Consider the following 20973-nt stretch of genomic DNA (forward strand, 5'->3'; position numbering starts at 1 on the left):
AGTGCGTTTGCCATTGCCAATTTTTTTTTTAAACATTTTGTTTCTTCCGTATTTTTTTCCCTCATTCTGTGTGTTTCTGTGAGTGTATTAGACAAAGTGATTGATTGTGAGCTTTAGACAGATTTAAGCTGCTGAAACTTGAAAGAAAGGAGGTGAGGAGAAGACTTTATTGTCGGGTACTAAAAGAAAAATGTAGCTGCTCTTCTTTGCTGCTGGCTGCATCGCCCACTCTAGATCAGGCTCACCCATAAGAAGTGCAGGTCCTGTTGGACACACCCTCGGCATACCATTCACTCAGCTTTATTTCCTGTTTTGAATCATGCAATATTCATATGAATTCATGGCGTCGCCCTCCCTCCTGTCTCGTAAATCCCACCGACAGGATTTGCCATTCAGACTCATTTCTTGCCATTTCTTTCCCAGCATCGCCTCATCCTTCAGTCCTTCATTTTCTACTGACTGTTGCAATATTCTCATCTCATCCTCTACCTCTTTTTTGGCTCTTTTTTTTTTCTTTCATTACTGCGTGAATGTGAGAGTAGACCTCAAATAAAGTCACACCTTGAAAGCATCTCTTCCGAGTCCTTGTGCTTCATGTGTCTGTGTTATCTGTCCATCGACTCCACCACACTCGGAGGAAGCGGCGGCACACTCCCTTCCCCTCAGCATGGACTCGGCGCCTGCTGTCATACTGCATTCATATTTTGATGTGTGTGTCGTTAGAGTGCATGTAGGCATGTACCGACATCTGTATGTGCATGTGGGGGGAGGTTACTTTTTTATTTATTTTTTTAGCGGTCATGCCATCCCTGAAAGCAAGTCACCACATTGATTCCTGCATCCTGCATCCAAAAGGTCATTCTCATCTCTACAAGGCATCCTTGTTCAAACAGATAAATCAGCAGATTGTGCAGCCTGAGAGATGCTGCGTTCACTGACACACGTTTCTGTGTTTGGTTTAGACATGTTAAGGGCATCCGAAGGGCAGGGGACTCGACTACCCAAAACCAGAGCCGCCCAAAGGAGCACTCTGACCAGTGTTCTGCAGTTTCTAGGTAAAAAAAAGAAATCAACACACAGTCGGAGCTGAATGATAATCAGATTCCTCCAGTGTTCTTGAATGAATCAATAAAACATGAGATGCTGTATAGGAGCCAGTTCATGCAGCTTCCAGTGTGGTGTCTCTCCACAGAGTCCCGTCCGGCGGCCCACGCCCCTCGTTCCCACCGCACCCCGGGCCTGCAGACGCCTCCCCCTCGACGCCTCCTCTCCTCCCTCCCCCACGGCCCCCACGGCATGCTGGGAAAACGCAGCTACCATCACCACAGCAGGGCCGAGCCGGACAGGCGCTCAGGTACACACACAGACATTTTTCCTGTTAAGAAGAATAAAAGAGGGCTAAACTAATTCCACAAAAGCAATTGTGACTTGTTTTCCAATAACACTGTTATTGCTTACCATAATCCTGCCCACAAGCAGAAAGTTTTTCTGTTAGAGCCCCCCCCCCCCCCCCCCCCCCCCCCCCCCCCCGCCATGACCAAAAATATAATACCAATAAATTGGCAAATGCATCCCCTGTTTCTTTTAAATACTTATGATGTGAGTTAACCTTGGGGACCAAACAGTGTTGATATCCAATGTTTTTGTTCTCCTTCTGCTTCAGATTAGTGGAAATACACCCGGAGTTGATAACCTTTTCTGCCATTTCTTATCTAAACTAGCTCGTTGGAGAGAATGACAACTAATTCTAATGAAAACGAATCAGCAGATGGGGGTCATTTGGATAATTTGGATGATTCAACTTCAGTCTGACACTTTGTTTTTTATTGGTAACTTCACTATTTCTACTGAATTGAAACACAGTCATTTTGTTTGCACCACTTGTAAACTAGGAAAAGCAATAAACTAATCAATACCCATTCACAACTGACTGATTCCCTCACGCGCACTTTGCATCTTTCTCTCACTGCTGTGGCTTTGTTTTTGCAGAGAACCCAGGTACAACAGGTGGACCTCTCCTGGTAGGTATCTTCTAGTATTTTATCACAGATTCATTGCAGCTGCATCACTACGTATTCTAATAAAATGATATTTAATTGTGTTTCTGCAGCACAACGGGCGCAACAGCGGCAGCGGCAGCACCAGAGGTGGAGTGATGATCCGCAAGAGACGCCCCAACTGGATCGATGCCCCCGATGACAGCTTCTTCCTCGTCACCCGGGAGACCAGGTAAGCAAAGGTGACCCTTTATTGACCCTTTGATTGACTGACTCGTGTGTGTGTGTGTGTATATATGTGTGTGTGTGTGTGTGTGTGAAGGGAGGCCAAGTGATGCAGAGAGCCGAGGGGGAAAGCACATAAGAGGAATTGAGCTGTGACATAAAAGGAGTTATTTTTGTCCGTGGTGACTTTCAGACAGCTGCACAGCGCTAACACACAAAACACCCCAAAAACACCAAAACACAAAACCCATGCGCTTTGAAGCAGCAGAGTGTCTGTCTGGGAAGCCTCCAGAGTCTTGTTCTCATTATGCTGTGTCTAAGGGTATAAAAAACATCAGCACATTGTTCATCAAAACACAGTCTAGCAGCTCTTCAGACAGCAGAGAAACACAAAAACGCAGCGGCTTTGACCAACTGAATCACAATTGCTTTTGACCAGAAATGTGGGAAAAAAATATCCTAGATGGAAGCGATGACAGGGTGACAGTCACTCATGTCATAACGGTTTCTTTTTATATTCTACAGTCAAAAAACTAACAAACTCTCCAGGTATTTTCACACTTATTGCATTTAAAATCACCACTTTCAGACTAAAGAAACATGGTTAATTCCACCACAGTTGAATTTATTTAGCCTTCATTTTGTCAAATAAAATGGGAACACTTCATCCTTTTTTGGATTTCTGGAAAGAACAATGTGATCAACTCATGACCTCAGCACTTCAAAAATCTTGGACTGGATGTAGAAACACAGAGCTACCTCTATTTGAAGCTTTTTTCAGCTTCACTGTGAGGTTTTCTTGTATTTAACTCTTGCTGCTGGCATTGATTCAGTTACTTGTTGCCAGCAGTGTCAGTAGGGAAGTTTACCAATCTGGTGCAAACTGATATATCTCAGCAGCTACTAAATGGATTGCAATTCCATGTGTAATAGATATTCAGGCTCCCCAGAGGATGGATCCTAATAACTCTGGTAATCCAACACCATTATGAGGTCTACGCTTTTGGGTTACTTTGACAACTTTTTGGATGGATTTCTAGGAATTTTGATACAAATATTCACATCATCGCTGCAAATTTCAACACATTCTTTTCTTTTATGAGCAAATGCTGAACATTATAAAACATATTACAGCTGGTGTACATTAGCACCTTATTGCGGCAGCTGGAGCAGCTTGTCTACTGATTGCAGAGTTGGCAGTTTGACCCCCTGACTCCTCCACAAGACTATGAGCCCCAAGTTGCCCTCGATGGCAGCTGAGCAAATTGCATGGCAGCTGTGCGGGTGTGTGAATGAGAAACACATCGTAAAGCACTTGGTAGAACCCTAGCTGGGGTTAAATACGCTATTGACGTGCAGAATGTTTACCACTGCGAGCATGCTGGCCTTAGCTTTTAGTTGAAAGGCTCCGCTGTGCCTGAGTGCAGCCTCAGACTGATGTATGTCCTCCTGAGACCTGGCCCATACATTCATGTCCTCTTTACTGGACATTTGTTTTTGATCTATATCTTTTGACTCATTTGAGTTACCCTACTAAATCCTGACATGCCTAACAGAGGACACCCTGGCCTTTCCAATGATATCTCAAGTGATTGGGTTTGATGAGGGACTTGTCTTCATGCTGAGACTAAATGGACACAGCCAGGAAAAGAGAAAAGTCAAGTCAAAAATAGTTAAGATATTGTTGTTTTACTGCTGGTAATCATACATTTTCTTGTTTATGAATATGTCCTGAATTATAGATTGGGATCAAATTCAGTTAAACTTTATGCCAGGAAAAATAATAGCCCCTTTATGAATGTCAATGATTTACTGGGGTTTGCTAACAGCTAACTAGAAGGCTAGTTCTTTGTTTACGTTCAAATTTCTGCCCCAAAACACGTCTCTTTGTGGGGTAATAAGTTGAATGTAAAGTAATTAATGTCATAAATAAATAGTTGTTTCTTACTATTTTTCATTCAACCTCTTAATTTTTTACACTATTATTATTTAACTTACTTTCTTAAAGTTTCGTTAGAAAATGGATTGACTCTTATTTTATTGTCAGCCTATTTTCATTTTGGAGTGTTGCCTTTTTGGTTTTTTTCATGGTAAAATTGTTCTGTTGTCTATAAAATAAAAGTATTTTTATAAAGTTCTAAATTGTGAGTTGTTTTTTTAGCTCTAAAAGGCAGGAAATCACAAAACAGTTAGATTGAAAGATCCTTTTTTCCCCTCGGTTCTCAGTAGGATATTAAAGTCTGTGAAGACTAAAAGGGAATCAAATGCAATCAAGGGCAGAAATGTATAATTTGAATATATATATACAGCTAAAAATATTAGAAAATGAGTTGCCTCTGCATCCTCCAGGATTCAAACTAGAATAGGGTTCTCTTTTACAATTTGTGAACATAGAATTTGTTTGAGAGTCCTTTTAAAAAAAACAACTACAAATCCCAAAGTCTGAAGAACCCCAGACAGCAACTTTTGTTCAGCAGACAGTTGAATAAACTTCAATTAATTTTCTCTCTCTGCACACATTAGGTCACACGCCCATGCACGTGTATGTGCACGTAATCGATCAAACTTTGCATGTCCGTGTGTGTGAGAGAAAGATGTTCTCCCATTAAGCCTGTGTCTAAATGAGCCATGGCAGCCAGCTCTCACTGCCGCCCTCGGACCGCCGGGGCTAAAATTAGAGCAGCGAACTGGTGCAGATGGAGCCGAGCACCGCTGGGCCCTGAGTGGAAATATCATTACCACATTAACTGCACTCACATGGATCACTCACTTAGCACTAAGATCAACATGGCTGTGTGCTGGTGTGACAGAGAAGACACCATCAATGTGTAGTCTCTGTTATATTATACTGCCGTTCACTCTCCTAGTGGAGGGAATTAATGGCTCTCTGAATAAAAGACTGATAGATCTGCTCTGAAAGGCTGCTGCTGATGAGAGATGATTGGAAGTTTCATTTTTCTCCCCTTCTCTGTCTCTTTATCCCTCCTTTATCTCTCTTCTCTCTCTCTCAGTGTGATGAAGAACACAGCGAGTCACAGAGCAGAGAGAAGGAGTGGGAGATCAGGAGGGGAGAGAGACAAATAGAAACGGAAATAGAGATGACAGATTAACGCTTTTCTTATCGTAGGTAACGCTGTATGTTGCAGTGTCATTAAAGCGCTTCAAACTGCTAAATGGTGGGGGGGATGAGAAAAAATGAAGGGATCGTGAATGTTTGTGCCACATTTTTGGGAAAATCCATCCAAAATGTTGAGATATTTCAAGCAAAATGGGTAAGGTTCATCCTCTGGGGAGCATAAATATCTGTAGGAAGATGTATGCCCATGAATCCAGTAGTTGTCGAAATATTTTGTTGTATTATAAGCAAGCATTTACATTCCAATTAAGGTACTAAGAAAATACTTACTGTTTCCTTCTGATACGTAAGTGTGAGTACGAGTGTGAAATAAATCAAATCGACCATTTTCCCCCTTTAAATCAAGATATTTTTCCCCATTAGGCTACAATTAGCATTTACAAAAACACCAAACTGTTTCTCTCTCATTGTCTGTTTTCTTTCTGTACTGACATTTTGACACCCAGAAATTTATTATATAATTTTTGTAGAGTCTTAACATTCATTTTTGAAATAGTTAATTTGGTATTATATGTTATATTTTAGAGTTTTAACTTTAATCTTTAAGTTAGTCAGGTAAATATGTGTTTTATATAACATTGTAGGTGCTTAACCCTTCATATTTAAACTTGTAAATGTATAATTTTAATCCTATTTATTTGTTGGAAAAATGCCTTGGTTCAACATACACTGTATAAAGTGTGCTGTATTCATTAATTTAATATCTAAAGACAAACTAAACAACAACAACAACAACAATAATAATAATAATAATAATAATAATAATAATAATAATAATAATAATAATAATAATAATAATAATAATAATTTCCAAAATTTCAGCAAAATAATAATAATAATAAATATCTAAATGCAAACTAAATAATAATAATAAATTCCTAAATTTCAACAATAAAAATAATAAATATCTAAATACAAATTAAATAATAATAAATTCCTAAATTTCAACAAAATAATAATAATAAATATCTAAATACAAACTAAATAATAATAATAAATTCCTAAATTTCAACAAAATAATAATAATAAATATCTAAATACAAACTAAATAATAATAATAAATTGCTGAATTTAAACTAAATAATAATAATGAATATCTAAATGCAAACTAAATAATAACTAATAAAATAATAACTAAATAAAGTAACTTGATTTGATTACCAACAGGATGTATTTCATTTGTGTTTATTATTTTTCTGGGTACCTGGTTTATTAGTGTGCCTGATTGAGTCAAGAAAATGTAACTTTTAGTTGTGGACTGTTGTAAAGTGTTACCACAATTGGTCTGATTATAATATGTGACATAATACACTAAAATATCATGTACTTTTAAAGATTTAACCATTTAAAGCCTTCAACGGTAAAATTATCCAACAAAATAAAAGATTAGCAAGAAGTCCAAAAGTGAATATAGATTTGGAAAACAGAACTTTCATTTTCCTACATTATTATTCAAACTGTATATATATCTTCTTTAAATAGTTACAGCAGTAAACTGCTTCTTACAAGCCTCAGTATTAATTTAATAATGTAATGTATATTAATGTAGGTATAGCAAAGCATCAGAAGACAGGAGCAGAATTAGAGAAAGTAAAATGTAAATGAGACAGCCTGATATGTTTGAGGATAGATTTACATGTTTGCCTTCCTCTTCCCAACCGCCAGCTGAGCAGACAAACGGCAGAGCTGCAGATAATGCGCCACCACAACTAAATCTGTGCTGTTCTTCTCCGTGTTACGTTCTGCTTTAACTCCACACGACAATATGTGCACGTCCTGCTGTGTGATAATCGTGCTTTTGCGGAGATGCATGATTGTTGCATGCACTCTCAGACGCATTTAGATGTACGGCCGCATAATGTTCACTTTATCAGCAGCAGGGATCTGTGGTGTACAAGAAAAAAACCATCCCCAGTGTTGCTGAGGAGAGAGAAAACGAGGAGAGCACGCAGAGCTTTAGCTGTGCATTAAATCTCAAACCGCCTAAAGGGAACCATGAATAATCACCTCGACGTTGTGGTTATGTACCTCGCATTTGTCTCCAATTGAATTCCATTAGAGCTGTATTCAGCATTTGCGAGTGTGTCCGTCCCACAGTCTTGGGTTTGGTGCACTCGGTAGCTGTGGGCTGTGAAAAGTGTCTCCCTGTCGCATCACAAAGCCCACTGCAGTCTGGAAATTACCTCTGAGCCCCTTTTTACAAGCTTGAAAATCCTGCAGAGATGCTTCTGTCTCTGGCCTCATCACAGACACATGGATTTGTACTTCTGCTGCTGATGCCTCAGTAAATGTTGCACCCTTCTTTGGTGAAGCCTCTCCAAATTGTACAAACCGCTTGTTTCTGATTATAATTATCAGTTTATTTAAAAAGGGACCATGTACAATATTAAACATAAATGTTTCCTTTTGATGTATTGCACCAGAGTTAGCTTTAAGCTAATTTCCATCTGCAGTCCCTTGGCAGGTCACAATAAAAACATCAAAACATTAAAATGATACAAAAAAGTACATGACACAGTGAAACAAAACATTACATACATACACACTCTTAAAAGCACACGTACACACAGTCACACACAAATACCAATTAAAAAGACATTAAAGGTTGCAGTTCTGAGTGTTCTTTAGCAAGTTTTTCAGTTTGTTTTTAAAACTGCTGATAGAAGTACAGTTCTTAATGTCATCAGGCAGGGAGTTCCACTGAGTTGTAGCTTTTACAGAAAAAGCTGACTGTCCAAAGGTGGTGTGTTGAAAAGGTGTTGAACAGTCAGTGGTGGAAGATATCCTCGTGGATTTTATAGATTGTGCCGAGCTGTACTGAACGAACTGGCGCAGCGGAGGAGGGGCCAAACCATTTAAAATTTTAAACACAAGACACATATTTGAAAATCATTTAAAATTTTCAAAGCTCAGAAGATGATGCTTATCTAAAATCCTGCAATGGTGGTATTGCATTGATTTTTTGTCCAGGATTTTCAAAGTCTGTCTGTAAAGAGACTCCAGCGGTTTGATGACTGTCTGCCCAGCTCGTCCCCAACATGTGATACAATATGACATGTGGGACAGGATCATACATGTGGGACAGGATCATACATGTGGGACAGGATCATACATGTGGGACAGGATCATACATGTGGGACAGGATCATACATGTGGGACAGGATCATACATGTGGGACAGGATCATACATGTGGGACAGGATCATACATGTGGGACAGGATCATACATGTGGGACAGGATCATACATGTGGGACAGGATCATACATGTGGGACAGGATCATACATGTGGGACAGGATCATACATGTGGGACAGGATCATACATGTGGGACAGGATCATAGCGTGCATGAAGGTCTTTGCAGCATCCACAGATAGACAGCCTCTAATGTGCCGAAAGTTTATCAGGTTATATTTTATAGTTTTTACGAGGTTTTTGATGTGTGACTTAAAACTTAAATTTGAATCCAGCATTACGCCAAGATATGAAAAAAACTATTGTGCTCATATTAAATCATTTGAACTAACTTAAACTTTGCAGCCTTTTCTCTTTGAGTTTTTTTTTTTCATTTAATCTCAGATTCGTCGAGCTGTTGCTTATGCGGCTCAGACTTTACACCTCATATAAAGCTGTTGCTTGTTAGATGTGCTGATCACAGAAAACAGAAACCTTTTTCTGGCTCTTTCTGCTTTAAACAACTAAGAAATTAACAGTCATCCAGTATGATGCATTTTGCATGTAAATCCAGAATGCATATGACAAATTTGCTGTCTAATCATTCATTCTGTTCGCTACTGCAGTCAGGTACATTTAAGTAATCAGAAAAACATGACCTGCAAGCTTGTAATTTCCAGAAACTTAAAGATGCATGTTCCAGCTACTAAAATCTAAGCTGCATTCTTTAACGCATTCAAACCATGCATGAAAATTACCTGCCAAAGACAAAAAACTAATAAATAAATGGAAAAACAATAATATCTATAAGCTGAAAATTTCCTGAATCATAAACACACAGCCTAAAATATTGTAAAGTTGGGAAATGTTCTTATTTATTGTCAGGCTCAGAGTTAAATCAGAAGATGGATACCACTCTGTAAGCTAAATATGAAGCTGCCTCTAACAGCAGGCTTGCTTGGCTTCGCACAAAGCTCCAGTAAACAGACCTGAGCTCAGCTGCAGCAGCTGCAGATGCTGCTTTGAAATGACAAATCTGTAGGAAGACACATCAGCACATCAGGGAGAATTAATAAAGCCAAGATCTATAAGGAAACCCGCTGAATTATGGTAGCTATGGGAACAGAGGGAACTCTGGGAAATGCAGAAATAGGCTTCCTTCAAAGCAGAGGTGGATGTTCCAAAGTAGAAGTACTAATACAACAGAGTAGAAATACTATGTTACAAGATATACATTAAATTTATACTTACTTAAGTAAAAGTGTGAATCAAAACATATCACCAGAAGTAAAGGTACTCCACATGCAGAATGGCATGTTTTTGAATAATGTATATTATTGACTTCTAATTATTGATGCATTTATGTGTTAATCACTTTAATGTTGGAACTGGTAAAGGTGATTTAGTTTATGTGTTTGGGTAGCTCATGAATTTCCCCTCTGGCATCAATAAAGTTTCATTTTAATGGATAATATTACGGTATATCATAAGATATTTGTTGATTATATTTTGTGTACTAAACTGAATCTCCAAACCAGTTAAATATAGCACATAAATGAAGTGGATTTAAAAATGACAATATTTTCCTCTGTAATAAATTATAAGTAGTATCAAGCAGCAGAGAATGAAATACACAAGTAAAGTTCAAGTAACTCAAAATCATGCATATAGTGCCTATAAAAAGTATTGACCCTTTTACTGCTTTTCAATATGGAATCATGGTCAGTTTAGTTTTTCGTTTAGTTTGTTTTTGTTTTACAATCATTTACAAAGAAAGACTCTTTCATGACAAAGTGAAAACAGATTTTTACACAGTAATGTCGATTAAATTAAAAATACAAAACAAACTGTAGGACAAAGACTTGGTTACTGGTGAATCCTTGTCTATAACTACACCATTAGGACAAAATAAACTCTGTGAAACGGTTATTAAAAAAACATAAGTTAGAGGATGGATACAAGAATATTTCTCAGTTGCTGCATATCATTTAGAGCACAGTAAAATCAGTCATTACGAAAGGGAAGGGGTATGGCTCATAAATCTGCCAAGAAAAGGTTGTCCTCAAAAACGAAGTGAGCATGCATGACAGAAACTAGTGTATGAGGCCACCAAGACACCTATGACTCCTCTGAAGGAGTTACAGGCTTCAGCAGTGAGATGGAAGAGCTTTCAGCTACTGGTGAACAGAACTCTTTTTAAATCTATCAGCAGCAGGCTCTGGAAGGCTTGTAAAGGTGGAAGGTTAAAGTGGCCGAGTCAGAGCCCAGACCTCAATCCAATTAGGAGTTTGTAGTCGGGCTTGAAAAGGGACTCGTGACTGTTTGCAACCTTACGGAGCACGAGCAGTTTGGCAAAGAAGAATGAGGTATAACTGAGACTTTTCCACACCGTTTCAGTGCTGTAATTGTGGTTAAAGTCGTATCTTCTAACTACAGACTTGAGGGGCAATGAATTCTTAAGCAATCACTTATTTCACGTTACATTTCTAATCAGTTGACATTACTTTGTAGAAATCTGTTTTCACTTTGACTTGAAAGAGTCTTTGAAACTGACCATGATTCAGTGCTAAAAAGCAATAAAAAGGGAAAACTTCAAACATGGAGTGAATACTTTTCATAAGCAAGTAGCTTAGCCTTTAGTTAGCCTTCCATCTCTGTTCAAAGAGTCACTGATCAAACATGTTCGATCGTTAACTCTTGAATTCACTACAATCCAAATGAGTAATTTTTACGTCAGGGTTAGCAGCTGTCCTTGTTCTTGTTTTCATCACACAATCTTCCTCAGAATTGCCTCATTTTCACCAAATAGCAGACTGTATAATGTAGTTTTCTGAGCATTTTAATGACTCGTGTTGGCTTAAAAGTTGAGACTAAAAGTTTATTCCTGACCTTGGAAACAATAATTGGGCCAACTGGTCACATTGCTTTGTCGACTGTAATGTGGAAATACTATGTTACAGGCAAAAATCAGGAAATTAAAATAATATTTAAGCAAAAGTATAGAAAGATGAGCATTAAAATATCCTAAAGGTACTCACTATGTGATCAGAATAATGTTATTATTAGATTTTAATTATTGATGTTGAAGCTCTCAGACTGAATTTCCCCTCAGGGATCAATAAAGTCTTCCTTACCAAGAATCATATGCTACTTGGCGATATTTTCTATTATTAATCTGAATTTGCAAAGTAACTAGTAAAAACTGCCAGAAAATGTGGTTGAAATGCAATTTTTACATCTGAAATAGAGCACAGAAGAAGTATAAAGTGAAAATGAAAATTTTGGAAGTATATCAAAATTATAAAATATTTTTATACAGTCTGTGGTTTCTACTGAAAGTCCAAAACAGAAGGAGAGCGTGAACGACAGTATTGAGACTGAACCTGATGTGCTGTAATTATCTTTCAGGTGTAAACATGAGATATAGGAATTATCTGCTACTTGGCTGTACATTGTGTTATTACTCAAAATTTGCAAAGTAACTAGTAAAAGCTGTCAGAAAATGTGGTTAAGATGCAATATTTGCATCTGAAATAGAGCAGAAAAGAAGTACAAAATAGCAGAAAATGAAAATGCTCAAAATTAATCAAGAATTATAATAAAATTCCATGATTCCTTGGTAAAGAATAAACGTTTTGTCTTGATTAATGTTGAATTTTCACTATCACCTTTGAATCCCTGCATGTTCTTCCTGCAAGTGCTCAGTTCAAAGTAAAAATCTAAATTTGCCAAGTAACTAGCTAAAGTTGTCAGAAGATGTGGTTAAGATACAAGATTTAAATCTGAAATGTTGCAGAAAATGAAAATACTCAAAGTATATCAAGAATTATCCTTAAATGTACCATTAGTCTAGGGTCAATAATTAACCTTTAGTCTTGATTAATGTTCAGTTTCCACTGTTATCACCTTTGCATCTTTGCATCTTTGCATCTTCCTCCTGGCTCACATCCTGTGTCGTCTCCGCCCCTGCAGGAGGGCCCGGCGGCTGCTGTCGCGCTCCCAGCTGAGGCACGCCTGCCGGCAGCCCTGTGAGCAGATCACCCTGCGCAGGGTCTCCCAGGGCCCACCGCAGGGGCTGGTCCTGGGCCCCCCACACCCCCACCCCAGCCTGAGGATGCGAGGCCCCATCGTCATCCACGACTGATCGGACTCTGTGACCTCCACACATCCTCCTCCGCCTCCTGTCCACCCTTCCCTTTGCTTTTTACCCTGAAACACCATTATTATAACCCCCTAGCAACAGTTAAACAAGCTGTCTGGCAACAGAAGGATGTGATGCAATAGAAACAGGAATCGACTGCAAGTGCTGCCTGTCATTAAACCCCCACCTGGGAAAGTGTTTGTATGTGTATATACTGTATTTGGGTGCATGTTGCAGAGAGTGTGTGTGTGTGTGTGTGTGTGTGTGTGTGTGTGTGTGTGTGTGTGTGTGTGTGTGTGTGTGTGTGCAAGACTACGGCAACAACACAAATGTGAACGAAGGGAGATGTTGCTGTTCTTAGTTTTTATGGATGGACATAACGACAGAACTTTGTGTGACCTTTTTGTGTTGATGGTGAATTGTTGTGAAGTTTTATCAGTTTGTATATTTTGGGAGGATCGGGGTTTGGGGGGGTGGCACGGGGATAGATGAAAGACGGGAAAAGGGTGGGATTGCATTTTTTGGGGGGGGTTATTGTAACACGGGAGAAGAGACAAATGTCCGCTGATGACATTAAAAAAAAAAAGGAAAAATGCACTATACGGAGTCTGAAACAGCTGCTCTAGAGTTCCGTTTTTTCAGGCTCATCTTGAAGTAAAAACGAGCTGGTGCCGGTGTTGAAGAATGATGACCCGGAGACATTATTTAAAAACCCCCCAAAAGAAACGCTGTCAGTTATTCATGATGAATCTGCAGGTTTTTTGAAAATAGAACAAGAAGTAGAAGAGCCAGCTTTACATCGAACAACATAATCCTCCCACATGAACCAGTGTATAATATATTGTATATCTCATTACAGCACTGTAAATTCTACTCATCCGATTTCTATGGCCGACTGTACCTACCTAATCTAGCCCTGACTTGGGTACTAAAGCACCTCCTTTGCAGCAGAAAAAGGGCATGGATCTGTCATATTTCCCTCGAGGCTGTCATATCCTGGCAACTTTTTGACGCAGAAATCAGTGCAACTTTGCCAGCAGCTGTCTGCAACTCTCCAGCAACATCTGTTTTTCTGTTCTTTAAAGCTAACAGTCACATTTTCCTCTCTCTTCCCCCTCCTTTTTGCTGCATGACAATGTTGCCCGAGGCCTCAAAAAGTTGCCCCCCGCAGCCTTCAGGTTGTGTTTATTCTAAGTTTTGAAACTGGCATCGCCGCCGCATGTCTTTGAGGTGAGAGCCTCCGCTGACCGATGGGGTCACATGATTTCTTCTCTTTCATTCAGAATGTTTATGTTAGTGTTTCCTGTATGTCATGTGTTGAATTATGAATATGCCGAGAATAATAAAAAGAAAAGAAAACAACGACGACAAGAAACAACGCGAGGCCAGACCATGGCTCTCGGTGAGTCATTTTTGGTGCTGCCCCGTCTACCAGCCACCTACTACTCCATCTTTTTGTCTCTCTTTGTGTTGCTCTTGAGGGGGAGTGTGTGATGGATGAGGGCCTCTGATACACACCGCGGCCCGTGTGAGGATGTTGTAAAAATGCCCCCACAAAATATGGCAATTTGACACAGTGATGAAGAATGAGGCGTGCGTGTGGAATATGAACTGGTGGAGGCCTGCAGCTATACTTTACTGTGCATGTGCGGCTCTCATCATAAAAATGTGACCATTTCTGTCTTTTTTTTAAACTGCATTTTTCATACAGTCTGTGGTTTCCACTGAAGGTGAAAATCGGAAACAGAAGGAGAGCGTGAATGACAGTGTTTAGTCTGAACCTGACATGCTGTAATTGGATTTGTCTTTCAGCTATAAGCACAAGCTACTGCGGTGGGGGGGGGACTAGAAAAAGCTGCAGCAGATTTAAAAAACCTCGCAATCTGCTTCCTCATATTATCTTTAACGAGCTGCACGTTGAAAATGTAACTTTTAACTTGCCGCTAACTGTCCAAAAATATATGGACAATTGAACTTTATGCCCACATTTGATTCCTAAGCATCTCATTTTAGCACCATGAGCATGAATCAACCAGAGTCTGTGTCAGAAGACATTCCAGCCTCAAAGGTGAGCATCAGTTTTTCTGACAGATGATTTAAAACTAGTTCTTACACTACTGTTCAAAAGTCTGAGGTCACCCATGCAATTTTCAAGGGTTTTCTAACCATCTATGAGCCTTTCAACACCATTAGCTAACACAATGTAGCATTAGAACACAGGAGTGATGGTTGCTGGAAATGTTCCTCTGTACCTCTATGGAGATATTCCATTAAAACAAAATAGCCGTTTCCAGCTAGAATAGTCATTTACCACATTAACAATGTCTAGACTGGATTTATCATTCATTTAATGTTATCTTCATTGGTAGTGTGTATTTAACCCTTCACCCTATTGTCGCAAATTCACATCATACCACTTTCATTCAGACTGCAGATAGCGTATCCATTCATCCAAAGCTGGTCTGTGTATATTCAATACGTACCTCGGAACCTTTTGCAAGCACTGGTTTCTGGTAGGACCGGTCAGAGTGGGACCTAACTATTAAACATCTGTTATTATTATCATATATCTGTTCTATGTGTAGTAGACAAATTTTCAATCTCCACTTATTTTAGCATCAGCTGGAAAACAAAAACACACAAAAGGTTTTTTTAAATTTAATTGTAAATACATTCAGGTGTCAAAGGGTTAAAGAGTCCTCAAAGGATCTTCTAAACATCTGGATAAATAAATATTCTCTCCTCTGCATGGTACATAAAAGATTTTTAGTCTATTTCCCAAGTTGTAATCTTTTAACCATTCTGCAGATGACCTATGTTTTCATCCAGATGGTTAGAAGAGTCTTCATGGAGTTCAGAAACACCCTCAGAATAAGCACACTTCTTCTGGGTTTTTCCTACAGCTAATGGCTAGCTTTGTCACCAGAATGTGTGACGGCACATTGGAGGCACTAACTGAAGCTGGGGTAGTAGAAAGTTGCAATACCAGTACCAAATTTTGGACCCTGGCTGCAGGCATTTTCTCCCATCCAGCCACAGGAGCTACATTATCAGCGTTGGGTGCTCATGACGTGATAATACCTGGACGGAGCTGAGGTCGAGCCTCTGTGCAAACCAGATACATTCTCCTGTACTAAAAACTTTCTTTGTCAACTGGACTTTGTGGGTGTGTGTTTATTGTGATCTTTAAACAGGAAAAAAGTCACCTCAAAGTTGAATGTAAACTTAGTTTCCTGGAACTGCACCTGCAGTAAGAGGCCAAACCTCAGACTATGAAGATCAGGTCAAATGACACCTGCTTATGGCTACATGAGTCAGAAATATTAAAGCTCTGAAACGACTATATCCAAACAGTATCCTAATATAAATATTATCATAATAACTACTAATAGAGTTCTATAATAGTTTATGTTTCCCTACCAGATGTGAGGAAGCTATAATAAAGGTGATAAAGAGACATTTAGTAGAATGATATTCACAGGATGATATTCATTAGTGTGGCATTGGTATTTTTATCCTCCTGTGAACTCAAACTTGTCATCTATTTTAGGATTTACAGCCGTGTGTATGATTTGTCTGGCCTAAATCAGAATGTGGGTCCGCAACAGAAATAAAAGCCTCATTTCACTGTTTTAAAGCTTCTATTTTCCTGAATTAAATTCCTGAATCTTCTCTGTGTTTGCAAATTAAAAATATAAAAGAATCACCTAAATGAACAGAGGTTTGCTTCATATTTTAAAAACAACAGATACAATAATCCAAATGCAATACATCAGAAATGATAAATCAGAGTAAAATGGTTGAAGCAATATAGCCTTAGCCTTATTAATCAAGTAAAGTCATCATTATAAATGAAGGACATCTAAAACAGTCAATGCACTGAGTAGAAGAGAGATAAGATAGGTCAGAACCCTACAATGCCAATTTGCCTAATTTAAATATCAAGATTAAGACCCTACAATATCAATAATTCTGCACTTTTTCTATTTCGTATATTAAATTTAAGAAACTACAACTATATTTATTGTGAAAATTTACCTGACAAGTTAAATGTTAAGGTTAAGACCCTACAACATGATTAATTATGCTAATTTACTTGAATAAGTAAAATATTTAGATAAAGACCCTACAATGTTTTTTAAAAATGCTTCAAATTTGCCTGACTAAGGTATTATCATTATTATTATTATTATTATTATTATTATTATTATTATTATTATTATTATTATTATTATTATTATTATTATTGTTATTATTATTATTATTATTATTATTAACATTAGTGGATTATTATGGAAGTGCACCGAAGTGAAACAGTAAAGTTAAAACACTAAAGTATTTTATATAATAGATATTAATTTAAATACTGAGGTTAATTATTATTATTATTATTAATGCTACTACTACTACTACTACTACTACTACTACTACTACTACTAATAATAATAATAATAATAATAATAATAATAATAATAATAATAATAATAATGAATAACTATGGAAATGCACTTGACTAAGTGACATAATAAGGTTAAAACCCTACAATATTTTATGTAGTATAAATTTGCCATATGTTAATTTAAATATTGAAGTTAAGACTCTACAATATTATATATTATATATCCATTCTTACCTTGCTATTTGAAATATCAAGCTTAAGATCAAGTAAGCGAATTTACTTGTCTAAGTTAAACATTAAGGTTAAAACAATACAATATTTTATTTAAAAAATACACATTTATCTAAGATACTATTAAAGTTATGACCCTACAATAATATTCATTATCTATTTAACTCACGTTTTCCCTTTATGTTGATTTTATACACTTTTGTTTATGTTAATTCATTTATGCAAGAATGATTTTATTTAAAATGATACAAATCCTCGTTGTTTTGTGTTTTATTTCTTTTCTTTTTGCCTGCCTTAATTAAAAACACCATATTTGTCGGTGTTCTTGGTTTGTTCGAGCTTTCTGAGAGGTTCGTGAACGCAGCATGTGATTCGGCTCAGTGGGAGCTGTTCTCGGCTCAACGCTGCGAGACCACCGGCGTCTCGTAAACTTATCATCTGGTCTGCGTCGTTTCTGCAGCTATACGGGCTGAAAACCGAAAAAGGAGCAAAATTAAACGTTTTCGGGCATCACCGGTGCTCGTGGCTTTCTTAAACCGACTTCCCGGCCGTTTATTGCCGAAGCTCCAGTGGCGCAATCGGTTAGCGCGCGGTACTTATATGACAGTATTCAGCAGAGCAATGCCGAGGTTGTGAGTTCGAGCCTCACCTGGAGCAGAGTTTTTAGTCCTAACCCGGCGTCACCTGGAGGCAGCAGGTAAACCCCAGTGAGAGGGGATTTCCTGTCCTGCGCACCAGCGACATCCGTCACCCCTGAACAGAATACATGTCCAGACATAGGACGCTGAAAATGAAAACACATTTTCTGGCTTCTTGTTTCTTCTGTGTTTGATAAGAGTCAAAAAAACTGCTCTTAATAAATGAGAAACTACCACTGTCATTAACCTTCATCCATCCAGTTGGGGTGAGTGCAGAATTTGCATTTTTTCGACAAGATGTTACTTCAAAAAAACTCTTTCGTGTCAAAATGAAAACTGATTTCTATCAATTAATATCATCTAATTAAAATATTAAATGTAAACTAAGTGACTGCATCAGTATTTACTCATTTTAACGCATCTAATTCAACACAGGTGAAGCCAAGTGGTGCCAAAAGTACAAATACATCGGAGAAGTGGAAGTTTTTGATCAGATTGCGGAACTGAACTACTAAGATAAGATAAGATAAACTTTATTGATCCCACAGTGGGGAAAGTTCACCATTACTGCAGCTCCAAGGAGAAAGAATAGTATAAAGGCAGTACAGAATAAATAGAAACACACAGTGCAAAAACGCAGAGAACATTATATAGACAGATGGGTTTTTTTTAGTTTTTTTTTTTAAGAAGACTATTTACATGAGGTTGAAACAGTTGTTGCACATAAGTGGTCTGTATATGTGAGGGAGAAAGTGCAGCAGTAACAGAGGTAGACCAGTTCTACGGCGGCATTGTACGATCTAACAGATGTTGGAATAAACAACCTGTGGAAACGTTCCTTCTTACATTCAGGGTGAACCAGTCTGTTGCTGAAGGTGCTTCTTAAGGAGTTCACAGTCTGATGCAGAGGGTGGGAGGAGTTTCTGATGACAGAAGACAGTTTATCCAGAGCCCTCCTCTCTCCCACCACCTCCATGGAGTCCAGGGATCAGCCACAGACTGAGCTGCTCTTTTAATCAGTCTGTTTAGTCTGTTCTTATCACACTCAGAGCATCCCCCTCCCCAGCACACCTCTGCATAGAAGACCATGGATGCAATCACAGTGTCATAAAAGGTCTTCAGCAGTGACCTGCTCACACCAAATGATGGGAGTCTCCTCAGCAGGTATAGACGACACTGACCCTTCTTATACAGAGACTCAGTGTTATCTGTCCAGTCCAGTTTGTTATTTAGGTGAACACCCAGGTACTTGTAGGTGAAGGAGGTGAAGGAGGTGAAGGAGGTGAGGGGGAGAGAGGAGAGCCTCAGAGATGGTGGAAGACAAAGGGAATGTTGTGAAATGACCCAATTCTGCCTTTCCATTTCATTCTTTTATAAAATTAAATCATATTTATAACACCAAGCAATTTTATTTATTTAGTACCTTTAGACATACTGCAGCTCAAAATGGTATACATAATAAAGAAAAAGACATGATTTAAACGACAGTTACAATAATGAAATATAATCTAAAGAAAAGGAGGTTTATTTTGTTTCTTTGAGCTGCTTGGCTATGATAAATCTATAATCTAGATCAGGATGAAACTGGTTTTGGTGTTTCAACTGCAAGCTTATTAGGATTGATTAGATTTGCTATTGTTGAAATTTTGATGTATTTTAATGAAACATAAATAATGTTAACTTGAAATTACTGAAAACAAACTGATGCCAGCCGTATGTTTACTGAGATTGTAAGGACTAATATGGATTCTACTCTTAAAACAATTTATATTTTCACGGACAATAAACTTGGAACATTATGAAGAACACGATAATAATCCATCAATAAACTGTTCAAATTGAAAACACATTTTTCAAAACAACATAAAGGAATCCAATCAATAAATACTTAATTAAGAAGTGATAGAACTTGAAGATGCCATTTTAAAGGAGAAATGTACAGATATTTCATCATGATTGTCCTATAAACTGCAGAATGATGAGCTTTCTAATGATTTCCATCACATTCAATTAACAGTCGAGAAAAATAAACACTGAGTCAACAATACAGTGAAACAAAAAGGGTTTTTTTGTTGTTGTTGTTGCTTTTGTTTGTTGGTTTGATTTTTTTAGATAATGAAATATTCAAAGCACTTGTTTTCTCTGTACAGTTCCCAATTACACAAACATTGCGCCACCATAAAGATAAGGTAAAGCTGTGGAGCATCTTTAAACAACAATGTGACTTAAATACTACATAAAATACATGAAGACAAGACAGAATAAACACAGTTGTACATTTTTAAGCATGATTTTGTTTATTTAGTGCATTTTTTTCTTTTAATATTGGTGTTTTAAATAACTGTAAAGTTTTAACTGTATTAGAAGTTTATTATTTCATTTCAGTACTTGTTTTAATTGTATTTCTTATTTTTAACTTATTTAACATTGGCTTTTTAAAACTTTGTGCAGCACTTTGAGCTGAAGGTTGCTATTAAAACGCTGTATGAAATAAACTTGACTATTAATATTATAATTATTATTGCATGATTTCATAGGTAGAGTTTAATGAAAAAAGAAAACGGCATAAAATGATGTCAGCCCAGCATACTGCATGGAAACACTTCATGATTGCCTTAATAATTTTAGACTCAGACATCTTTTGTGTGTTTTTATTTTATATCTATGTACTCTTGACAATTTTTATTGGCGAATGTATGCTGCATAATCTTATAAAACAATAAATGCTAACATGTAATTCCTTTGTAACTTATTTCATTATCAATTAAAATCCTTAATTTAAAATATATCACATTTGACATATATCCTATTTGACAATGAACACTAAAGAAATAAATAAGGAAGAGTTTCCCTTGGGATTAATAAAGTTGTATCTTATCTTGTCTTATCTTATCTTATCTTATCTTATCTGTACTATAAATATCTTGGATTGTTGATTTGAGAAATACAGAAACAATCACAGCAGAGCTAAACATTTCTATTTTCTACAAATTATGTTTTCTTAAGGGCTGCACAGTGTCGTAGTGGTTAGCACT

The 20973-nt window shown here is 37.5% G+C and overlaps 1 protein-coding gene and 1 non-coding gene across 5 annotated transcripts in view; both read left to right on the forward strand.

Moving 5' to 3' along the window:
• mta3 (metastasis associated 1 family, member 3) overlaps nt 1-14035 on the forward strand; it is a 30451-nt gene extending 16416 nt beyond the window's left edge. Inside the window, exons 15-19 of one of the 4 annotated variants that reach the window (XM_023284416.3) lie at nt 963-1055; nt 1193-1354; nt 1990-2021; nt 2111-2229; nt 12502-14035. In XM_023284416.3, coding sequence (XP_023140184.1) covers nt 963-1055; nt 1193-1354; nt 1990-2021; nt 2111-2229; nt 12502-12673 — 578 coding nt within the window. In that variant the 3' untranslated portion in view covers nt 12674-14035. Of the gene's footprint in view, nt 1-962; nt 1056-1192; nt 1355-1721; nt 1809-1989; nt 2022-2110; nt 2240-5233; nt 5721-12501 lie in introns of those variants that run through there. The other 3 variants (XM_035954683.2, XM_035954684.2, XM_035954685.2) reach the window with 3 other exon arrangements.
• Nucleotides 14036-17863: 3828 nt separating this feature from the next.
• Nucleotides 17864-17957, forward strand: trnai-uau (transfer RNA isoleucine (anticodon UAU)). The gene is made up of 2 exons: nt 17864-17901; nt 17922-17957. It is a non-coding gene; the product is annotated as a tRNA-Ile (tRNA).
• Nucleotides 17958-20973: the final 3016 nt, after the last annotated feature.

This window comes from Amphiprion ocellaris, chromosome 18 (genome assembly GCF_022539595.1).
Source record: "Amphiprion ocellaris isolate individual 3 ecotype Okinawa chromosome 18, ASM2253959v1, whole genome shotgun sequence".
Taxonomy (NCBI): Eukaryota; Metazoa; Chordata; class Actinopteri; family Pomacentridae; genus Amphiprion; species Amphiprion ocellaris.